Source organism: Enoplosus armatus, chromosome 24 (genome assembly GCF_043641665.1).
Source record: "Enoplosus armatus isolate fEnoArm2 chromosome 24, fEnoArm2.hap1, whole genome shotgun sequence".
Classification (NCBI taxonomy): Eukaryota; Metazoa; Chordata; class Actinopteri; order Centrarchiformes; family Enoplosidae; genus Enoplosus; species Enoplosus armatus.
The window spans coordinates 21,458-41,507 of NC_092203.1; the positions used below are offsets into that span (position 1 = coordinate 21,458).

Genomic DNA, 20,050 nt, shown 5'->3' on the forward strand with positions numbered 1-20,050 from the left:
TGAAAGTGTGAAACTAGATAGAAAACTAAATTTATTACCATATATTCCTAAAAAAAAATACAAGTATAATAAAAATTCCCCAACCCTCAATAAATTCCACAGAGAACATATTTATTTCCTTAGCATTTCAGTAATTTAATATGAAAAACTTTGAAATACACAGCTAAAAAAGATTGGAGTAATCTACATTAAAAATACATTCAGAACAACCCAATCATTACAAGAGCACAGCTTTAACAAAAAGATTAAAAATACAGTGTAATGCAATAAAATTAGCTTGTAAAGGCATTTTTGAAGAAATATACACTCAGTGCAGAACTGATTTAACTTCCTCTGTCTGTTAGGATCATCTTTTGTGAAGTGAAACTGAAAACGAGCAATCTCGACATGGGTAAAACACACAATAGTAGTGCAGCTCTTACACGCAACAGAACAGAAGTTGCCGTCACACACTTTCTAGTTCTTAGAGGGCTGGTAGTTCCAGGAACACTTCCCTCCGTCAGTTCTTCCAGGTGTAGCTGTAGTTGTTCATGTTGATGTGAGTCAGAGCAGTCTTTCCCAGGCTGGAGGGCTGCTGAAGCTGCTGGATGGATGCAGGATGGACACCACAACCAGAGAGGTCCACCGACCCACCAGTATACTGCAAACACACAGACAGCTGGAGTAAATACATGCTTAGTGAATGACCACTAGGTGGTGTAATACAGACATTCACTATATTGCCAAAAGTATTCACTCACCCATCCAAATAATTGAAATCAGGTGTTCCAATCACTTCCATGGTGTATAAAATCATGCACCAAGGCATGCAGACTGTTTCTAAAAACATTTGTGAAAGAATGGGTCGCTCTCAGGAGCTCAGTGAATTCCAGCGTGGTACTGTGATAGGATGCCACCTGTGCAACAAGTCCAGTCGTGAAATTTCCTCGCTCCGAAATATTCCACAGTCAACTGTCAGTGGTATTATAACAAAGTGGAAGCGATTGGGAACGACAGCAACTCAGCCACGAAGTGGTAGGCCACGTAAAATGACGGAGCGGGGTCAGCGGATGCTGAGGTGCATAGTGTGCAGAGGTCGCCAACTTTCTGCAGTTAGTTCCAGTGAAAGGAACTCTGAATGCTTCAGCATACCAAGAGATTTTGGACAATTCCATGCTCCCAACTTTGTGGGAACAGTTTGGGGATGGCCCCTTCCTGTTCCAACATGACTGTGCACCAGTGCACAAAGCAAGGTCCATAAAGACATGGATGAGAGAGTTTGGTGTGGATGAACTTGACTGGCCTGCACAGAGTCCTGACCTCGACCCGATAGAACACCTTTGGGATGAATTAGAGCGGAGACTGAGAGCCAGGCCTTCTCGTCCAACATCAGTGTGTGACCTCACAAATGCGCTTCTGGAAGAATGGTCAAAAATTCATAATAAACACACTCCTAAACCTTGTGGAAAGCCTTCCCAGAAGAGTTTGAAGCTGTTATAGCTGCAAAGGGTGGACCGACGTCATATTAAACCCTATGGATTAAGAATGGGATGTCACTTAAGTTCATATGCGAGTCAAGGCAGGTGAGCCAATACTTTTGGCAATATAGTGTATGTTGCCACTGCAATTTTACACAAACGTCCACACTTTGGAGAAAGGTCTGGCTCAACCCATTGTCGCTCTGGGATAGGGAAAAAAAACAAAAACGCTCTGGTTTATTTGTTTTCTTTAAACCAATCACAATCGTCTTGGGCAGTGCTAAACACAGGATGCGGTGACGGTGACGGTGCCGTTGCAAAATAGTGTCTAAGCTCATCAGTTTTAGTCGTCTGTCAAGTTGTGCCTGATGTCAGGCTTCAATATCAGATATGATAGAAAAAAATATATCACTGCAAAAATGTGGATTCTGTTCATATCTGATTATCTGCTAATTTCCGAATAATATATTCATATTCCTTTACATTCCTACAACCCACATTAAAATATTAAGCATATACTATAACAGTGAAATAAAATGAACAGACAACTCAATCAAAAAGTCTGTTAAATTTTATAAACCCCAAATCACAAGTTTACTTCCTATGGCAAAATTAAGAGATACTAAGTCACATTTTGGAGATATCAAGTGAAAACTTCCCTTCAACATCTCACATCTCATTTCATTGCTTTCTTTACTGTTACGTCAACCCTAGTCAGGCAGTGTGGAATAATTTAATAAAAAGACTATACCACACTATAACTCCTTCAATCAACTACTAATATAACACAAGCACAGCTGTGTTCTCAATTATTTTGGGTGTCCAACTTATTCTGTTGTCTTATCAACCAATGATATTGGTTATTATAATTATAACCAATAATCAAGGTGCAGTACAGGTGAATGCTTTCATTAAAAGGTATATGGCTGTCTTACCTGTTGCTTGGTGGTGTGGGTGTTCATGACGGCGCTAGGTGTGTGTGTGTAAAGAGTAGCTGAGAAGTTTCCTTTCTGTGCAGATCGTAGGAGGGTTGTAACAGTGTGGAGAGAGGACGGGAGGATAGGTCCTGAAGGAAGGAGGGAAGAAATAAATAAAATATTTAATTGAACTACATTAAAAACTGCCTCCAGTAATTAGTATGCACTAATACTAATACCTCTCTTTCACCAGAGAAGAGCTCATGAACATCAGGGGAACAACTCCAGTGGATTTGTTTCCCGAATTTCTTACACCTTTAACTGTTTTATGGGACATTCTGGTCAAAGGTGCTCTCACCTTTGCAGCTCTACGTCGACGTAGAGGGAAACGTGCCGGTGCGCTCGTGCGTCTTCGCCGGCGAGGACAACGCACACCGCTACCCGGAATATTTCTCTCTAACGTGCGCTCACTGGGGAATAAGATGGACGAGCTCCAGCTGCTGATGAGGAGAAACAAGGACTTTTATTCATCTGCTGTTTTGTGCTTCACGGAGACATGGCTGGGGGAAAGAACTCCCGACGCGGCGCTGCAGCTGGACGGATTCCAGCTTCTCCGAGCGGACCGCGACGCGCACCTCTCCGGCAAAACAAAGGGTGGAGGTATTTGTTTCTACATCAACAGCAGCTGGTGTAACGACGTGACAGTGATCCGACGGCATTGCTCTCCTTCCCTGGAAACTTTTTTCATAAACTGTAAACCCTACTACTCCCCCCGTGAGTTCGCTTCATTCATTCTGGTCGGTGTTTACATTCCACCGGAGGCCAACGTGCAGGACGCACAGCGCGCACTCGCCAACCAGATACTGGAAACGGAGCGGACCAACCCGGACTCCTTAGTTATTGTCCTCGGTGACTTTAACAAAGGTAATCTCAGACACGAACTCCCCAAATACAAACAGTTTATTAAATGCCCCACCAGGGAGGGGAACACTCTGGATCACTGTTACACCACAGTCAGTAACGCTTTTCACGCCGTCACCCGCGCTGCACTGGGACACTCTGACCACGACATGGTCCACCTGATTCCTGCATACAGGCAGAAATTAAAACTTTCTAAGCCTGTTGTGAGAACTTCGAAGAAGTGGACCAGTGAAGCTGCAGAGGACCTGAAGGCGTGTTTGGACTGTACTGACTGGGATGTTTTCAGGACTGCTACCAACAGTCTGGATGAGTACACAGAGGCTGTGACTTCATATATCAGCTTCTGTGAGGACTGCTGTGTACCAACTCGGACCAGGGTGAGTTACAACAACGACAAACCCTGGTTCACAGCAAGACTGCGACAGCTGAGGTTGGAAAAGGAAGAGGCGTTTAAGAGTGGCAACAGAGCAGAGTTTAAGGAAGCCAAGTACAAGTTTAGCAAGGCGGTGAGGGAAGCTAAACGACTGTACTCAGAGAGACTACAAAACCAGTTCTCCTCCAACGACTCTGCTTCTGTGTGGAGGGGGCTCAGGCAGATCACCAACTACAAGCCAAGAGCCCCCAACTCTGCTAACGACCGACGCCTCGCCAACAGCCTCAACGACTTCTACTGTCGCTTTGAAAGACAATGGGACAGTCCTGACACCATCCCCCACACCATCACCCACCAGCTCCAGCCCAACAGCCCCAACCCCCTCATCACACCTGGGGCTGAACTCTCACACCTCCTACCACCACAGCTGCCCCCCACAGCGCCCCCCACTCCTCCAGCATCGACACCTCTGTCTGTCCTTGAAAGAGATGTGAACAGGCTCTTCAAGAGACAAAACCCGCGTAAAGCTGCTGGACCAGACTCCATCTCCCCATCCTGCCTGAAGCGCTGCGCCGATCAGCTGTCTCCGGTGTTCACGGACATCTTCAACACCTCACTGGAGACATGCCACGTGCCAGCCTGCTTCAAGGCCTCCACCATCATCCCCGTCCCCAAAAAACCAGGGCCCACAGGATTAAATGACTACAGACCCGTCGCCCTGACCTCTGTGGTCATGAAATCATTTGAACGCCTGGTTTTGTCCCACCTCAAATCCATCACAGACTCTCTGCTGGACCCCCTGCAGTTCGCCTACAGAGCCAACAGGTCTGTAGACGACGCCGTCAACCTGGCTCTACACTTCATCCTCCAGCACCTGGTCTCCGCAGGATCCTATGCCAGGATCCTGTTTGTGGACTTCAGCTCTGCCTTCAACACCATCGTCCCGGCTCTTCTTCAGGACAAGCTCTCCCAGCTGAACGTGCCTGACCCCACCTGCAGGTGGATCACAGATTTCCTGTCTGACAGGAAGCAGCACGTGAAGCTGGGGAAACACGTCTCAGACTCGCGGACGATCAGCACCGGCTCCCCTCAAGGCTGCGTTCTTTCTCCTCTACTCTTCTCCCTCTACACCAACAGCTGCACCTCCAGTCACCAGTCTGTCAAGCTCCTGAAGTTCGCGGATGACACCACCCTCATCGGACTCATCTCTGGAGAGGATGAGTCTGCCTACAGGTGGGAGATTGACCATCTGGTGACCTGGTGCAACAGCAACAACCTGGAGCTTAACGCTTCAAAGACAGTGGAGATGGTTGTTGACTTTAGGAAGAGCGCACCTGTACTCCTCCAGGACCCTGAGGAGAGCAGGGAAGATCGCTGCCGACCCCTCCCACCCCGGACACCATCTGTTTGACCCCCTCCCCTCTGGCAGGAGGCTGCGGTCCATCAGGACCAAAACCTCCCGCCACAAAAACAGTTTCTTCCCCTCTGCAGTCAACCTGACAAACTCTCACTGACCCCCCCCCAGAACACAAACACAAGCTATACGTTATATTAACGTACATCACCCCTGTCCCCACTGCGTTACATTAACGCACTCACCCCCTACTGGACACTTTATCTGGACACTTTACTTTATTCTGGTCACTGCACTGTTGTTATTTATCTTATCTTATTTTTATTTTTATTCTTATTTTAGCTTTTATATTCTACTTATTTGTTATCAAAACATTAGCACCTTCAGACCACAGCAAATTCCTTGTAATGTATGTTACTTGGCAATAAACAGTTTCTGATTCTGATTCTGATTCTGATTCTAATGCCCTCAAATGGCAGAATAGCTTACTGCCATCTTTTGGTTCAGTAAATTGATAGAATGGATATAAATGTGAAATATGCAGCTGTATATTTGGAAAAAGCTGGACAATTTGAAAAAAAACATTTGTACCTGTGATCTCCAGACTGCTGATGTTCTGGAAGGTAGAACCAACCTGGCTCTTCACATTTACACTGCGGGCCTGAAAATCACACAGATTCAGAGAGATGCGGGCATAATTACAGCTGTGTATGTGTTTACTGTGTGTGAGTCTCTATACCTTCAGTGTGTGCATTGTAGCTCCTCTGAAAGCAATGGGAGCCAGTAGTGTTGGGGGTAACCCAGCCTGGGAACCGGCTGAAGCCACCACACTCCTACAGTTGATGAGGAAGTTGATGAGGGTGAAAGTGTGTGATCCCTCCACACACACTACAGACTCCGGCTTGTGGTCCAGAGACACAGCGTGACCCTCCTTACGACTACACCAGTGGTCAAGGAGCTTTGACTGGTTGTTCTTACTGTTATATTACATGAAATTGGACATATAGCTATCTTCATGAGCGTGAGCAAAGCGTAAGAGTACTAGTTAAGCGGTATGATACACAAACAGGACAGCTGACAGTTGGTGTCAGAGAAGCTGGAGGATACAGTTGTATGGTGATGCTGTCTGGCTTCTTGATTTTGTCTTGGACTCCCATCTCCTGCAGCCAGGAGAAGCTGCCATCTTCATCATCATTGTATCCATCATTCTCTCCTTCATCACCTGCCTGACAGTCCTCACCCTCTTTCAGCTCAGAACACCTACAATTAAAATGATTATCACAATTATAATGTCAGCACCAGCAAAAGCACCCTTACTATAACTTAGGTTTGACCCATTCAGTATGCAAATATTTTTCTTCTGTATTTCATGTAGTAGTATCACGTCATGTGATGTGATGTTGATTTCCAAGCACTACAAACTGATTGTGATTGTTCAATGCAGAACTTGCTGATTGAAACCTAATCCACACGATCACGACACCCATTCATACAATCACAAGTGTAATTTAAGTGTACTGTGGAGACACAGAATGAAAGGAAAACTTACTCCTGCACTTTCTCCTTCTGCTCTTCCTCCTCTCCCTGGTGTACTGCCAGGTTCTGTTGCTCCCTGCTCTTCTTCCTCTCCTCCACTAGAGGGAGACTGAACTCTATACCTAAACGGGTAGACAAAATGTACAGTATGAAGGGCTGGCGACGTAACGTATTAATGATGCAGTCACACTTCTGATCAATCAGTAACAATTTAAAGTCGGAGTAAAGGAAACCCAAAAGACGTTAAAATGTGTTTTTAAAAAGTCTTAATTAATAATATTCTGAATTAAACACATTTTTTCCGGAGCTGTTAATGGAAGTAGCGACTGAGCCAGATTCGCTGGCGCAGGCTGATCACAATGATTCCTGCGACAAATCTTGGGACAACTTTTTTTCTTGGTCAAGCAAAATGACGGCTCTACTGGTCAGCATGGTATAGTCAAAATTCATACCAGTGTACTTTCTATACCATTTATACCGTCCACTCCTTCTGTGGCCAAATTAATAATCAAAGCTATACGGCACTTAGAATCTTGATATGTGCTGTTGTAGGCCTACCTACCTATTATAAAAGTTGATAGCGGCATGTTGTGTTTCAGAGGAGAGTTTTCTTCTACTGTTACACTCATAGAAGTGTGGAGTAGGTCTGGCAATGCACAGTCAATAATTAATTATTTGGTTGAAAATATGCCTATTGAAAAAGCTGCTAACAATAGTTAGTTAGTTGAAGAAAAAAACTTTGTAAGTTAGCCTACATATAGGCTAGAACATAGGCTATGGTTTTGGAAATGTTAACTGAATATAATAAATGTCCTCACATGGCCACAGATCCTTTCGACAGCCAAAGTTGTCTACAATCAATAGCTTAATCGCCCTATGATCATAGTTAATTAAATCTCATCAGCTAGGGCAGGGGTGTCTAAACTTTTTGCAAAGAGGGCCAGATTTGATAAAGTGAAGATGCCCAGGGGCCAACAGTTCCTTCTGACATTTCTTTAACCACAAAAGTTACATGCAAATACACACTGTTATAAAACAATTTTCATTGTCACAATTATCTTTATTTTTCAAATGGCAATGTAACCAAATATAAGCCACTCAGGCAGATGTGAACAACTCTAGAAACACAATTCTGCCTTTCATTCATATCTGAGAGTCAGATAACATTGAACAAACTGTATGGAATGCCTTAAATTTCCATGAGTTTGATAAATATCTTTGCCTCATGATCATTTTAAACAGGAGTTATAAGTAATGCAAAGTTGTCTGTTATCATTAAAGTTTAAAACAAGGGAATTTTGCTCTTGTCTTTTACAAGATCTTTCAGAAAGTAATAGTTTGTGTCACATCTACAGGTACATAACATCAACAGTTATAACCAAATCTTATTCAAGAGTTTAATAAAAATTTTAATAAAAGTGCCATAAGTCCAAGTGCATAAGTGTGCTTTTGGCTTTTCACTGTTAATAGTGACAGATGTTACCGTTCACCGTACTAATGAGAAGGGTGATACTGAGATCTGGATTTCAGTAAAGGGGCCAGGTCTGGTTTGAGGGCAGTGGTTGAGATGTGTAAAATGTCACGTAAGTGGGAGTCACTTAGTCTTGACCTCAATCGATTCTTGTTTAAGTTCATGACAGAGATTGTCTGCTCACACAAATATGTGGAGCCGAATAAGATCAGCATTTTCTTAGCAAATGTTCGCATTTCTGGAAACCTGCCTTTATCCAGCTGCCAGTAAAAGTCAACAAGAGAAAGCTGCTGGTGTTTGCCGCGCCACTCATCGTCACACTGCAGCTCAATGAGCTCCAGCTGCAGCTGTGGAGGAGCATCATCAGGGTCCATGGAGAAGGGAGAAGAGAAAAGCAACATCTCCTTTTCAATAACTGCAAAATCCCGAAAACGTTTGTTAAATTCCACAGAAAGAGATGCGATAGCTGTTGCATAACTCTTCATTTGCGCACCGATGTTGTCCTGTGGGAAACTGTCAATGACCTCTTTCAAAGCTGGGAAGTGCGTGGTGCAGGTCTCTTCTTTGGAAAAGTTGCAGCTTGGTTCCACAGGCCTTGATGTGAGCGTATAGCTGGCTCACCACTGCATCTTGTCCTTGAAGATTAACATTCAGCGCATTCAGATGCTTCGTTATGTCAACCAAAAAAGCCAAATCTGCCAGCCATACAGGATCGGACAGTTCTTCCATCGGTTGCCCCTTTTCACCCCAAAAAATGTCCAATTTCCTCTCTGAGAGAGAAAAATCGCTGCATTGCGGACCCCCGACTTAGCCACCTCACATCGTTGTGATATTACGTGTCCGTATTCAGCCTGGACATCAAGCAAGAACTGCTGAAACTGCCGGTGGTATAGAGCTTTAGAGCGAATAGAACTGATTGCCTTTACCACTGGTTTCATAACATGATCAAATTTGAGATGTTTGGCGCAGAGAGCCTGCTGGTGAATTATACAGTGAAGTTTAATAGCGTCACCTCCTTCTTCGCTGACTTTATTGCAGATCAGTGTGGACAATCCACTTCGCTCACCAGCCATGGCAGGCGATGGGTAATGATCCCAGAAACTTTACTCCATGGTAGTTTCATATCATCAACAGCTTCACAAACAGAAACGAATAAATTCGTTCCTCTGGTTTGGCCTTTAAGGCTTTGGAGGTCAAGCAGCTCCTCTGTTACGTTCATGTTGTCGTCAACTCCTCTTAAAAAAATCAGTAGCTGTGCAGTGTCAGATGCATCAGTGCTTTCATCGCAGGCTAATGAGAAATAATCAAAAGCCACTCCCCTGTCTCCCAGCGGTCTCCGAATATCTGATGATATGTCCTCAACTCTACGTGCCAGTGTTACGTGCCAGGCAAACATTCATAAATTCTTGCTTCTTCTCGGGGCAAATGTTCTCCACCATTTTCATGACACAGTCTTGTGTAATGTACCTTCAGTAAAAGGTTTGCCATGTCTAGCTATTAACATGGCCACTTCGTAGCTTGCTTTGGTGATATTTTCCTTTGACTCACAGGCCCGCGTGAAGAATCGCTGTTGTGATGCCAGAGCAGCTTAGAGTTGCTTCACTTTTTCAGCGCGGTCACTCCCTGTTAGCTTGTCATATGTGTTAGCATGTTTTGTCTGTTAGTGTCTCTTTACGTTGAAATCCTTAAACAAGGCAACCGTCTCTTTACAAATTAGACAAACACAATTGCCTCGATTTTCAGTAAAGAAGTACTGTAATTCCCATCTCTCCTGAAAGCGGCAGCCCTCACTGTCAACTTTCCTCTTTTTCTTTGCAGTCACCATGGCAGAAATAAGCGGAGAAGGGTTCACGGCAAGGATGCAGAGCCAGATAGCATTAAAGTGGTGCTGCCACAATGTGGTGAAAGGAAGAATTACATTTTAAAGTTTTATGATTTATTTATTCTGTTTGACAGTGCTAGCGGGCCACAAATAATACATTATAAGACCGACTAGCAGCTCTATGGCTTGCTCTGTCAGTTGGTCAGTCCACAAAAATATCCCCACCCTTTGGCGGCCACAGTTTTCGCCCTAGGAGGCTGAAATTTGCCATGGAGGTCAAGTGTTAGTGAGGTTGTGTGCATGTGTTAATGCATGAAGGGTGGATGCATGCGCAAATGTACGTTCATCGCTATTGGGCAAAATCATACATAGGTTAAGCAATTTACAGCCATGCTGACAATACAATAGCTAGTGTACAGCCTAACAGAGCGGAGAAGAATGCTTGGATCTCGCTTGTCAGGCACTTCCAGAGTGCGCACTGAAATGCTAAAGCCACTGAGCACCGCCAGTCACTGGCGTTGAATTGTCTGTGCTCGCCTTTAGTGATCTTAACAGTGTAAAATAAATGCTCATACATAGCAGTGAAGACGTCAAAGGTCATATTTAATTGCGAGGATATTTGGCATAACCTTCGGTGCGTTTCAATGTGCTGTAAGAACCTCATAGATTATCAGCTTTTGCTTCGTGGCCTCTCCATCCATTTCTGTGGCAAAGGCATGCAGACATGCACAGGCAACGTTGTGTGAGCACAATGTTCACTGTGTTAAAGGTGCCATATTAAAAAGTAAGATTTCCATGTCTTTTTTAATCATAAAGCAGGTCTAGGTGCTATATAAATACTGTGAAAGTATCAAAATGCTCAGTCCACATAGAAATGCACACAGCCTGTATTCAGAAACTGTGCCTTTAAACGAGATGTCAGTATTTCCGTAAGGCTGTGATGTCACAACTACACAGTCACCTCACTCAGCCACACCCCCAGCAGGCCCACGAGGTACAGGGACATGCTCATCCATTTGCTCAGTCTGTTATTCGAGCAAGTTATTCGACCGCTCTGCTCAGGGCTACTCTTCAAGTTTTTGGAGGTTGTTCAGTATGTCTAAAACAGATTGTTTCAGACAGAGGGTGAACTGAGGGACTGCATAAAGGGCCAGTATGAGTTTGACAATATCAAACAAATATGTGGGTCTCGTCAGTCCACAACCCTGAGGCCCTTTTTAATTACAAATATTATATAAAATTGCCCCAATTTTGCATTTTGTAGCAATGGAAAGTGGATTTTTCATGTTTGATTCACTATATGAAAATCCGCAATAAGGAACACACAAAAAAAGGACAAAATTAAATGGAAAATGACTCAATTCCCGTTTTCTAAAGCGTTGTTGTAAACATTGATCATAAAAAAAAGCCCTGTTACATGGATTCACAAAAAAATACCTAATGAATGTTGAAGCAAAACGTGTTACCGGTACCACTTCATATAATATTTCCTACTAACTTCAAAAGTGTAAATATGTTTGTATTTAACATGTGCTTTTGTTCAGGATCGTCAACTTCAGATGGACCCAAAAAAAGGAGACAAACCTGAGTCCAACACACACTGCCCTTAAATGCACACGCAATCGCTCATTCACGCACACATTCAGGGTACTGGCCAACCATCGGATGCGCGATTCAGTGTCTTGCCCAAGGACACTTCAACATGTGGGGATCCAACCGCATATCCTGTCAGTGGACAACCTGCTCTACAGCAACTATGTTATTGTGAACATAAGGTATAGGATTTGTAAATGTCAAACTTTGGTAACTCCTAGCCATAGTATTAGTGCAATAAAAAAATGTGATCTCTGTTAAGACTCACCCTCAGCTTTCATTGCCTCTCTGAGACCCCTGGTTGTAGGAGAAATTAAGGCAGTGATGCTGCTAGAGCCCCCGAGACCTGCTGCCCTGAACAACACTGTAAACTGACAGAATGGAATAGATTAGATGAAAGGAATTAACGATAAAGGGAAATAAAGTAATTTTGTGCTCATTAAAACCCACAGTGAATGGATGCCCCCCAGTGATAGTATCAAAATAATGGCACCACCATGGCAGATAGCAATACTACCCCATTGTAACCTAATGCAACGTAATAATAACAAAAACCTAAGACACACAAACACCTACCTGATAGGAGCAGAGATAGAAGTAAGGACACAGTCTGGCCTTCAACAGACTGTAGAGAGATGACAGACTGATTGACCTGAAGAAGACAATCAGAGAGAAAATGGTATGATATGAAATGTTTCAAAAACAGACTAGCAGCGAGATATGTGTTTGTGCGCGTTTAGTCACATAACTGTACATGTGTAAACTTCCAGTGTAAATGTTTGCACGCTGACATTAGTATGCTGCCAATCTCAAGATACAAGCATGTGATTCCATGAGTCAGTTTTCTTGTTCATGTTCCAATAGCTCGTTAAAGTTCTACTAGGGCTGTCACGATTTCGATCCTAATTCGGAAATCTATCTAAGTGAGCTTTTGATTTCGCCCTTTGAAACACTCTGCTCTGGCGGCATCTATTGTTTTTCCAACCAACGGGCTGTGCTTAGGGCTCAGAGGCTTCTCCGTAGGCTGCAGGGAGCTGGTAAATAAGAAGAAAGTGGGCTTTTAAGGAGGGGGCCTTAAAGAGACAGGAGCTCAAACGGCTTGTTTCAGACAGAGGGTGAACTGAAAGGCTGCACGAAGAGCCAGTATGAGATGAATGAGGACTTTTTTGAACTGTGAATCATGCAAAGCAACTGTAGTGGTGTCCCAGAATAAAAATACAGAGCTGGAAATGAGCATAATAGGTCCCCTTTAAGCTGCCAATGTGCTTAATCAACTGCTTTTCGGGTGGCTGCAGCACTTCCCATACATAGTCGCTACTTGGGCAGCCAGCCCAGGTAGATTAAGAAACGCCCACGTAAATAAAATCTGAATTATTATTTTTTTATTTTCCCCAATCAAGACGTGTCACTGTCTTTTCATAATGCACACAGACCAGTGGAACTTCTGTCAAAATCTCGACTACTCGTATGCAGGGAACAGAAATCCTAAAGCGCGAGTTTTACCCAGAATGTTTTGGCAGCGCACCAGCGTATTTTCTATCCTCTGTAGAATGCTGGTCGGCTTAGACATTTAGATCCACTGTATAGGAGCATCACAGTGTCCAGGTTAGTTACAGAGAAAATGGACAACAATTAGTGTTCAACTGAAGTCGGGTCTGTCTGTGGAAACTTCTAACTTATAAGTTAATAACTTATGCTACTGGAGTGTTTATCGCTGCAGATAGAGAATACATCATTTAAACATGTGGTCAAAGTGACTAAGCCCCGCTACAATGAGCTGTCAGTTTGTATGTTAGCGAGTCTGTTGTGCCTGCCCTGTATAAACCAGCACAAGCTGCAGGAGTTCAGGAATTATCAACAGGTCTGAGTCTTGGATGGAGCATTACTGACATTTGTATTATTTATTTTTATTTATTGACAGTATGTGAGTGCATTAACTGTTACAGTAAAAATGATAGCCAATGAGCCACTGTTAAATGTTTACATTTTTCAAAATGAATGACAAAAATGTTATGTTATTTTATGCATTTTTGTTTTCCCTGCTGTACTGAAAACATATCGAACCGTGATCCCAAAACCGAGGTTCATATGGAACCGTGAATTTTGTGTACTGTAACACCCCTAGCCGGATGTCTAAAAACAATGCTGTGTCGCATTCAATGTGTTAACATTACACATCTTCATCATTTGCAAGGGTAGCTGGACAAGCTAGCTAGTAATGTTAGCCTCCACACCGAACGGAACACACACACAGTGCAAAGTGATGTATTGATAAGTTAGATAGCCATCACAACAGCTAACTAACGGTCGGTCCGAGTTACTCATAAACCTTTGTTTGACTTGTTTATTACTGAACCTGGCCGTCTCACACACCCACCACAAGTAAATTCTCAACCTGTGGGAAACACTGTGGTCGCCTATCTTCAGAAAAACCCTACCCCCACACCATACCAACGGTGGAATGGGGGGGCTGTGTAGGACAATTTACTTTCTGAAACCGACATTCATATCTACTTCGCACCATGATTGGTCAGCTGTGTGAAGGTGAGAAAGGAGCCAGGGTTTGAACTCTCTCTAGCTCTCTTTTTTCATTCTTGACACAACAACTAAAGTGAACAACCAAGTGCAACACCATGAATGTCTTCCAGGCGAGGCTGTCTGAAAATGAGCACCTATGGGAGCACTCGCAAAGCATGCCCTGCTGGGCCCCAGAAGGGATCTTGAGACCTAAGTCCATACAGTATCTGAAGCATCACTTCTTTCTTCTTTTGATCAGCCAGTCCTTTTAAACTCATCTGAAAATTCAAACATTTGACAAACAAGCAAATACTTTATGTGTGACCCATATCACCCACTGGGTGACCGTTTACATCCACTGGGTATTAGCTAGCAGCTAGCTAGCCGTCATTCATTCTTCCAATTAGTCATCCTTAACTGTCCTTTTTCCAGAATTAACTTGCATCACCACACTGTTGTACTATCAAACAGTGTTCATTTACTTAAATGTAATGACATTTTCACTGATAAAATAACTTACATTCATGACGCTTCTTTAAGGCAATCCTATCCATATAATATATAACGTTAATATCTTTGTGAGGGAATCTGTCAGGTGTCTTTGAGATTGCTCGTTGTCATAATTTTGCTGACATTATCAGGTAAGTTTCTCCTTTACTTTACTCACAGATGTGTGAACTGACTTGGATATGAAGCGTCTGTAGTGCAAAATAACATAACATTAGTTTCTAAAGAGATCTCTCCTCGAGAAAAAAATTAAAATTAAATCAGCAGCAGCGTTACGAATAACACTTTCTTATGGAGTCAAGGAGGATTGTTACATTTCTTAAAATGGAAGTGTATCTGTTCTGTGAGACAGATGAGCCATAGATATCAAAAAAGCTCCTCTCTCACACACACACACACACACACACACACACACACACACACACACACACACACACACACACACAAAAACCCTGTATGTGTGGTGGCCTTTTAGAGGTTTCCTGTTATAAACTTGTTGTAGAGATATTTCACTGGACAATCACAAAGAGCAGTGAAAAAAATCAGGGGGCAGGAAAATCAAAAGGATTGGTAAGCATGGGATGCATGCTTTATAATTTCAGAATCAGATCATTTATAATAGATTATCAGTGTGTTTTCTTGCCAGATTTGCTCGCGGCTTACAAAGAAAATAGACCAGATGCTGAAACTATGGCTGCAGATCGTGAGCCGGCCACAGAGCTCTGCGGTAGAGTAAGCCCATGTTAACAGCCCTATAGGTTAAAAGGAATGGTATTCAGTTGAATTAATGCAAAACTAGGGGACGTCATAAAATATAACTTTCTCCCTTTTGGTTTCTGTGGACGTGGAGGAAGTGATTTACAATTATTTTAATTTCATTGGACTTCATTGCCATGCTGTTAATGTGGCTGAAATCAACATATCCAGCCTCACCATTCACTCATGAGACTGTGCTGCAGTGCTGTATCTTGTGCCCATGGGGTGCTCTTCCCAGTAAAGCTCCTCTCAGCGTTGATCCTGGGGAAGAGAGAGATCCAGGGCAGGGAGGGGTGCTGCCAGTACACCAGACCCTGTTGGAATGCACAACGAAGCTCTGAGCAGGACCTGGGATCCTGCAGGGGGACGGAGAGGACTCACTGAGTGAGTGAGTGGCTTTGGAGGAATTCTCAGTAAACATGACACTACACAGCAAAAGATATCTTCTTGAAAACAAGGGAATAATCGCTGTAAAGTCATGTGTAATAATGACACTAAAAACTACCTGTAGACTGTGTGGCAGAGTGCTAAATTGAGCTCTGCAGTGCTGGCTGAGCCCCAGAGCTTCCTCCTGGGCTTTGGGGTGCTCTGCCCATGACAGGGAGAGCGGGGAGGTGAAGAGTAGGCGAGTCTTCAGGCTCCAGTCTGCCGGGTACTCTGTGCAGATGGGAAGAGCTATGGAGGCAGGAGCAATGGCCGGGGGACTCTAGGAAGAGAGATGTGAGAGGACATTTTGTGTTCAAGATGTAAAGAGACAGAGATTATGTAAAGATATGACAAAGTGCAAAAAGTACAGAAAAATAATTACCTTCAGGAGTGGACTTTTAACATCATCCTCCTCTTCGTCTTCACATAAAGTGACACACTCCTACAGAGGACAGACAAGTTAAAATGGAAAATATGGAAATGTATGCCACCCCAAAACAAAATTAACTTTATTCCTGTGAACACATCTGCCTTGAGAACACATACGTGTTTTCATAAATAACTAGGAGTCTTGTGCTGCAATAACAACTACAGCGATATGGCACCATTCTCTGTTACACTGTCATTTACTGTATGAAAGACTGTATTAAACTTTCATCATCACTCACAACTTGACCCAGGATCCAGGTACCGATGCGTGTTATACAATCCTGGGTCTAGGATAGACACAATTATACTTTTATATATCTTGGTGCTCCTGTTTTTCTACCTCGGTCAATCTTGCACTGAAAGGTAGAACTCCAAGACTCGCTGGCTTTGTTGACATGTCCTCCTCTCCCTCCGTCGATTTCTTTATGTTGTTACTGTCCTCAGCTTCAGCATTTCCGTCGTCGTTATGAATGAGAATTTTCTTTTTAGGGCTGTAAGTATTTTCAATATTTGCAAACGGGTTTCTGCGTTTTATCCCACCTCCAGAGCGATTCTGGGTGTGAAAAAGTGGTCCCGGGGAGAAAGGCCGAACGCATACCGGGGATGAGCCGCTTTGTCGGGGACTCCAAGTGGAACTTTGGCAACTCGGGCTAGAGAAGACATCGGCGTCGCTTCGGGCTCTTTTCCTCCTCATTCGCATAATTTCAGCCGGTCGCTTGAAGCTGGGCGAATATCCTGCCTGTTGAGACATACTGAAGAGGAATAGTTTGACTAATTCAAAGACAAAATGTTAAGACCGGACCCGCTACTGTTGTGTTGTTGCGCCTTCCGCACTGTATAAATTTGGCGCGCAGCGTGCTGACGCAACGAGTGCCGCTCGTGTTGCATTTCGGAAAATGGAGTCACCGTGCTCAGCTTTGACGAATCAGAAGGGAGACCTATCACTTTTGAATATGCAGTTTTCACCACGCAAGTGACTTGATCACAACTCTTCAAATAACATCCCAAGAAAGCACATCTTTGTTGAATTTGAAAAATCAATAACAGATCTGGTTTACTATAAAACATAAACTCAAATAAACAATAACCAATACATGTACAGTAACTAAATGTTCATGGCTTTTACAACTGGCTTAACTAGTTAACTTAAATATATTATGTCTACTTAGTGTTAAATATCATAGAAAAGCTAGCTAACTTCCCCTTCCTAAGTAATTCTTTAAAAAAATTAATTCATATTTTTATGAGTTTTTAAATTAATTAACAAAAAGGTACTACAACAACATGATTAAATATTGTCAGGTATAAGTTTATGCTCTTTTTTGTCTCATGTGTATGGTTTGTAGGTAATTTAACTTTTAATCTAACTCATATAGAAACGTTTGTACTTTATTTTCATTTGACAACATCTATGTAATTTTGTCTTTTTGTTCAGTAAAGAAGCAGCTAAGTTGTGATTTAGGTGATTTAATTGTACTATAGTAGCTAACATTCCTTAATGTTTACGACATCCATACAACATCTAAAGTAATAAGATAGGTTGAGTTGCTTTCTTTCTTGGTTTTATTTACTCGTATTTAGCATTAGCCTTCTTCTAAATGTAAAAATTGTTACATTGTTGCGGTGATTTTATTAATAATATGTTTTTAAACCGTAATTATAACAGGTTTGTGATATAGCGTGCTACACTTTTGGAGTACCAAACAACTCCACACTCAACTGACATTCATAGCACAATTGCTCACAAAAGCCTTTGGTTTTGTAGTACATATCAAATATAAATAGATAAATAAATAAATCTTTTGTCTCTCATGGATTTTGCCATCACCACCTCTGTCCCTCTGTCACAGTGATTAATAGGACATTGTGTAAATTTTGTCAATTTCTCCCTCGTTTGTCATTAGTGTGGGTCATCAATCATATCTGAAGCTCAGCAAAGCACCAAATGGCAGCTCCTGTTAAGAAATCAATTCTCGTATCTGTAGGCAGAGAAAAGACAAAACTAGTGCCTTTAGCATTAAAACTGTGTTTAGAATTGATGGCTAATGACCTTATGCAGGGCTGCTGAAATGTTATGTCCTCGACCCCCAAATGGAGATGCATTAGGCCCCATTTGATAAGATTTAGTCCAAAGGACCCAAAGGGGAATACACATTATTTGGTGTATTACAAAAAGAAAAGAAAAAAAAGTGAACTCCTAGAGAAATGTGAGTTAGCAATTGTAAAAAATATTAAGGTTGTAAAAACTAAACCTAATTTCCTAGGTTTAAACAATGGGTTGGCAGAATGCAATCTTACCACTAGATGACACTGTTCAACAAGGCTAAATGACCATCCTGTCCAAGCCAACTGTCCAGCAGGAGGATTTCTCTCAATCATTCACTAGTTCAAACAAGCGTCAAAGTATTCTCTCATATACAGATCTTGAAATGATAAGAATTTATAATGATGATAAGAATCAGGGAATAAAACTTTGAAACAAAATTAGACAATTTCACATGTGTGTTTATCTTAAAGGAGAGTTTTTTTAGATTACAGTTTTTTACAATTGCAAACAAACTATGTTATTCACCTTAATGGCCAATCTTTTGTGAGTGAGTGTGATTCTTGAAAAAATACAAAATCAGTTTTTAGCTATTTAGTAAATAAAAACAAGGCATTACGTTTTCTATTATTTCTTTACCCCTTGGCGTTAAAAGAGAAAATAGGAAAAGAAGAAAAGGCTATATAAAAAAGGAACAAAAGTTGTTTATAACCTCTTTTGTGTTGATGTAGAAAAAGCTTAATATCTTGTAAAATAGGTCAGTAGCAAACGCAGCACCACAATATTTCAAATTACATGAAAAGAAATACCTCTTTGAAAATATAAGCCAAGTTATACTCTAATGTAGATAAAGTAATTCGATCTTCCACAAAAAAAGCTCCATATAAAGAATTGACTGAAAGCCAACATTAACAAAAATGAATCTGTGTGGAGCATTTTTCCATATTTTGTAAAATCAACAACCAAATCCTATGAAATACTGCATATTCTGTGAAAACAACATGAATTATGTTAATAGTATAGTCCACAACAGACAGATGTTGTGCTAATAGTGTGAGTTTTGAAAAGTTACAGATTTGACAAAAGGAGGTTAGTGATGTGTAAAAATCTATAACTGTAAAATTGTAGAGAGCATAGAAGAAACAATGACAGCACATCTGCAAGTTCCATTAAACCAAGATCAGATTATTTACCTTTTCTATATCCATAACTATATGTGCAATTGTATTAAAGACCATTTTAACAGCCTAAACACATAAAGAACGTTGGCTATATCAGACATTTATCTTTAAGCTAAATGTTTGTTGTTATGTTAAGGAGAAAGGACTATCTGCCTAAGTCAATGCAAAGCCGATTTCATGTCAAGAAATGCTTTCATAAAGAAAATAACTTTCAAATATATAATACTATAATACCTTATCTGCTAAACCCAGAGGAATAAATCACATTTTATATAATCTCTGTTTCAGACTAAATGCAAAGTGACCTGTAGCAAGTAGCACCTGTTTACTCTGACTCCCTAGACGAGGAAGCTAGCCCATTAGTTTCTATTTATTTCCAATCACCATAATCAAATCAGTTCACAGAGACCTGAAACTGGCTTGAATTAGGTGATCTATCATGGTGAATATCATGTCTGCTTTTATTGTTGTTAAACCATAAAACTATGTAACATTAACATAACTTAAACAATAAAAGCACTCCTTCAAAGCTGAATGGGCTAAAAATGCACAACACTGGTGAGGTCCTTTAAGTGTTGTTGTTTTTATATCAAGAAAACCCTGTGGATTCAGCGTTTCTTCAGAATTACCGTTTCTGTCAGGGTAAAAATAGAAAAATCATGGGATGCTAAAAACCTCACAACCATCACAACCACCTCTGCCTTATTTTGGTGACGATGGAGGCAGACCAGTAGGCAGAGTCGCAG

The 20,050-nt window shown here is 41.9% G+C and overlaps 1 protein-coding gene across 1 annotated transcript; it reads right to left on the minus strand.

The window, feature by feature from the left end:
• Positions 1-263: 263 nt before the first annotated feature.
• LOC139306885 (protein downstream neighbor of son homolog) lies at positions 264-16,830 on the minus strand. The gene is given in 12 exon segments (XM_070930848.1): positions 264-640; positions 2,393-2,523; positions 5,614-5,683; positions 5,762-5,960; positions 6,130-6,282; positions 6,572-6,680; positions 11,713-11,815; positions 12,021-12,096; positions 15,402-15,580; positions 15,730-15,930; positions 16,033-16,092; positions 16,378-16,830. Coding segments are annotated over 12 exon segments (1,875 nt in total). The 3' UTR covers positions 264-499.
• Positions 16,831-20,050: the final 3,220 nt, after the last annotated feature.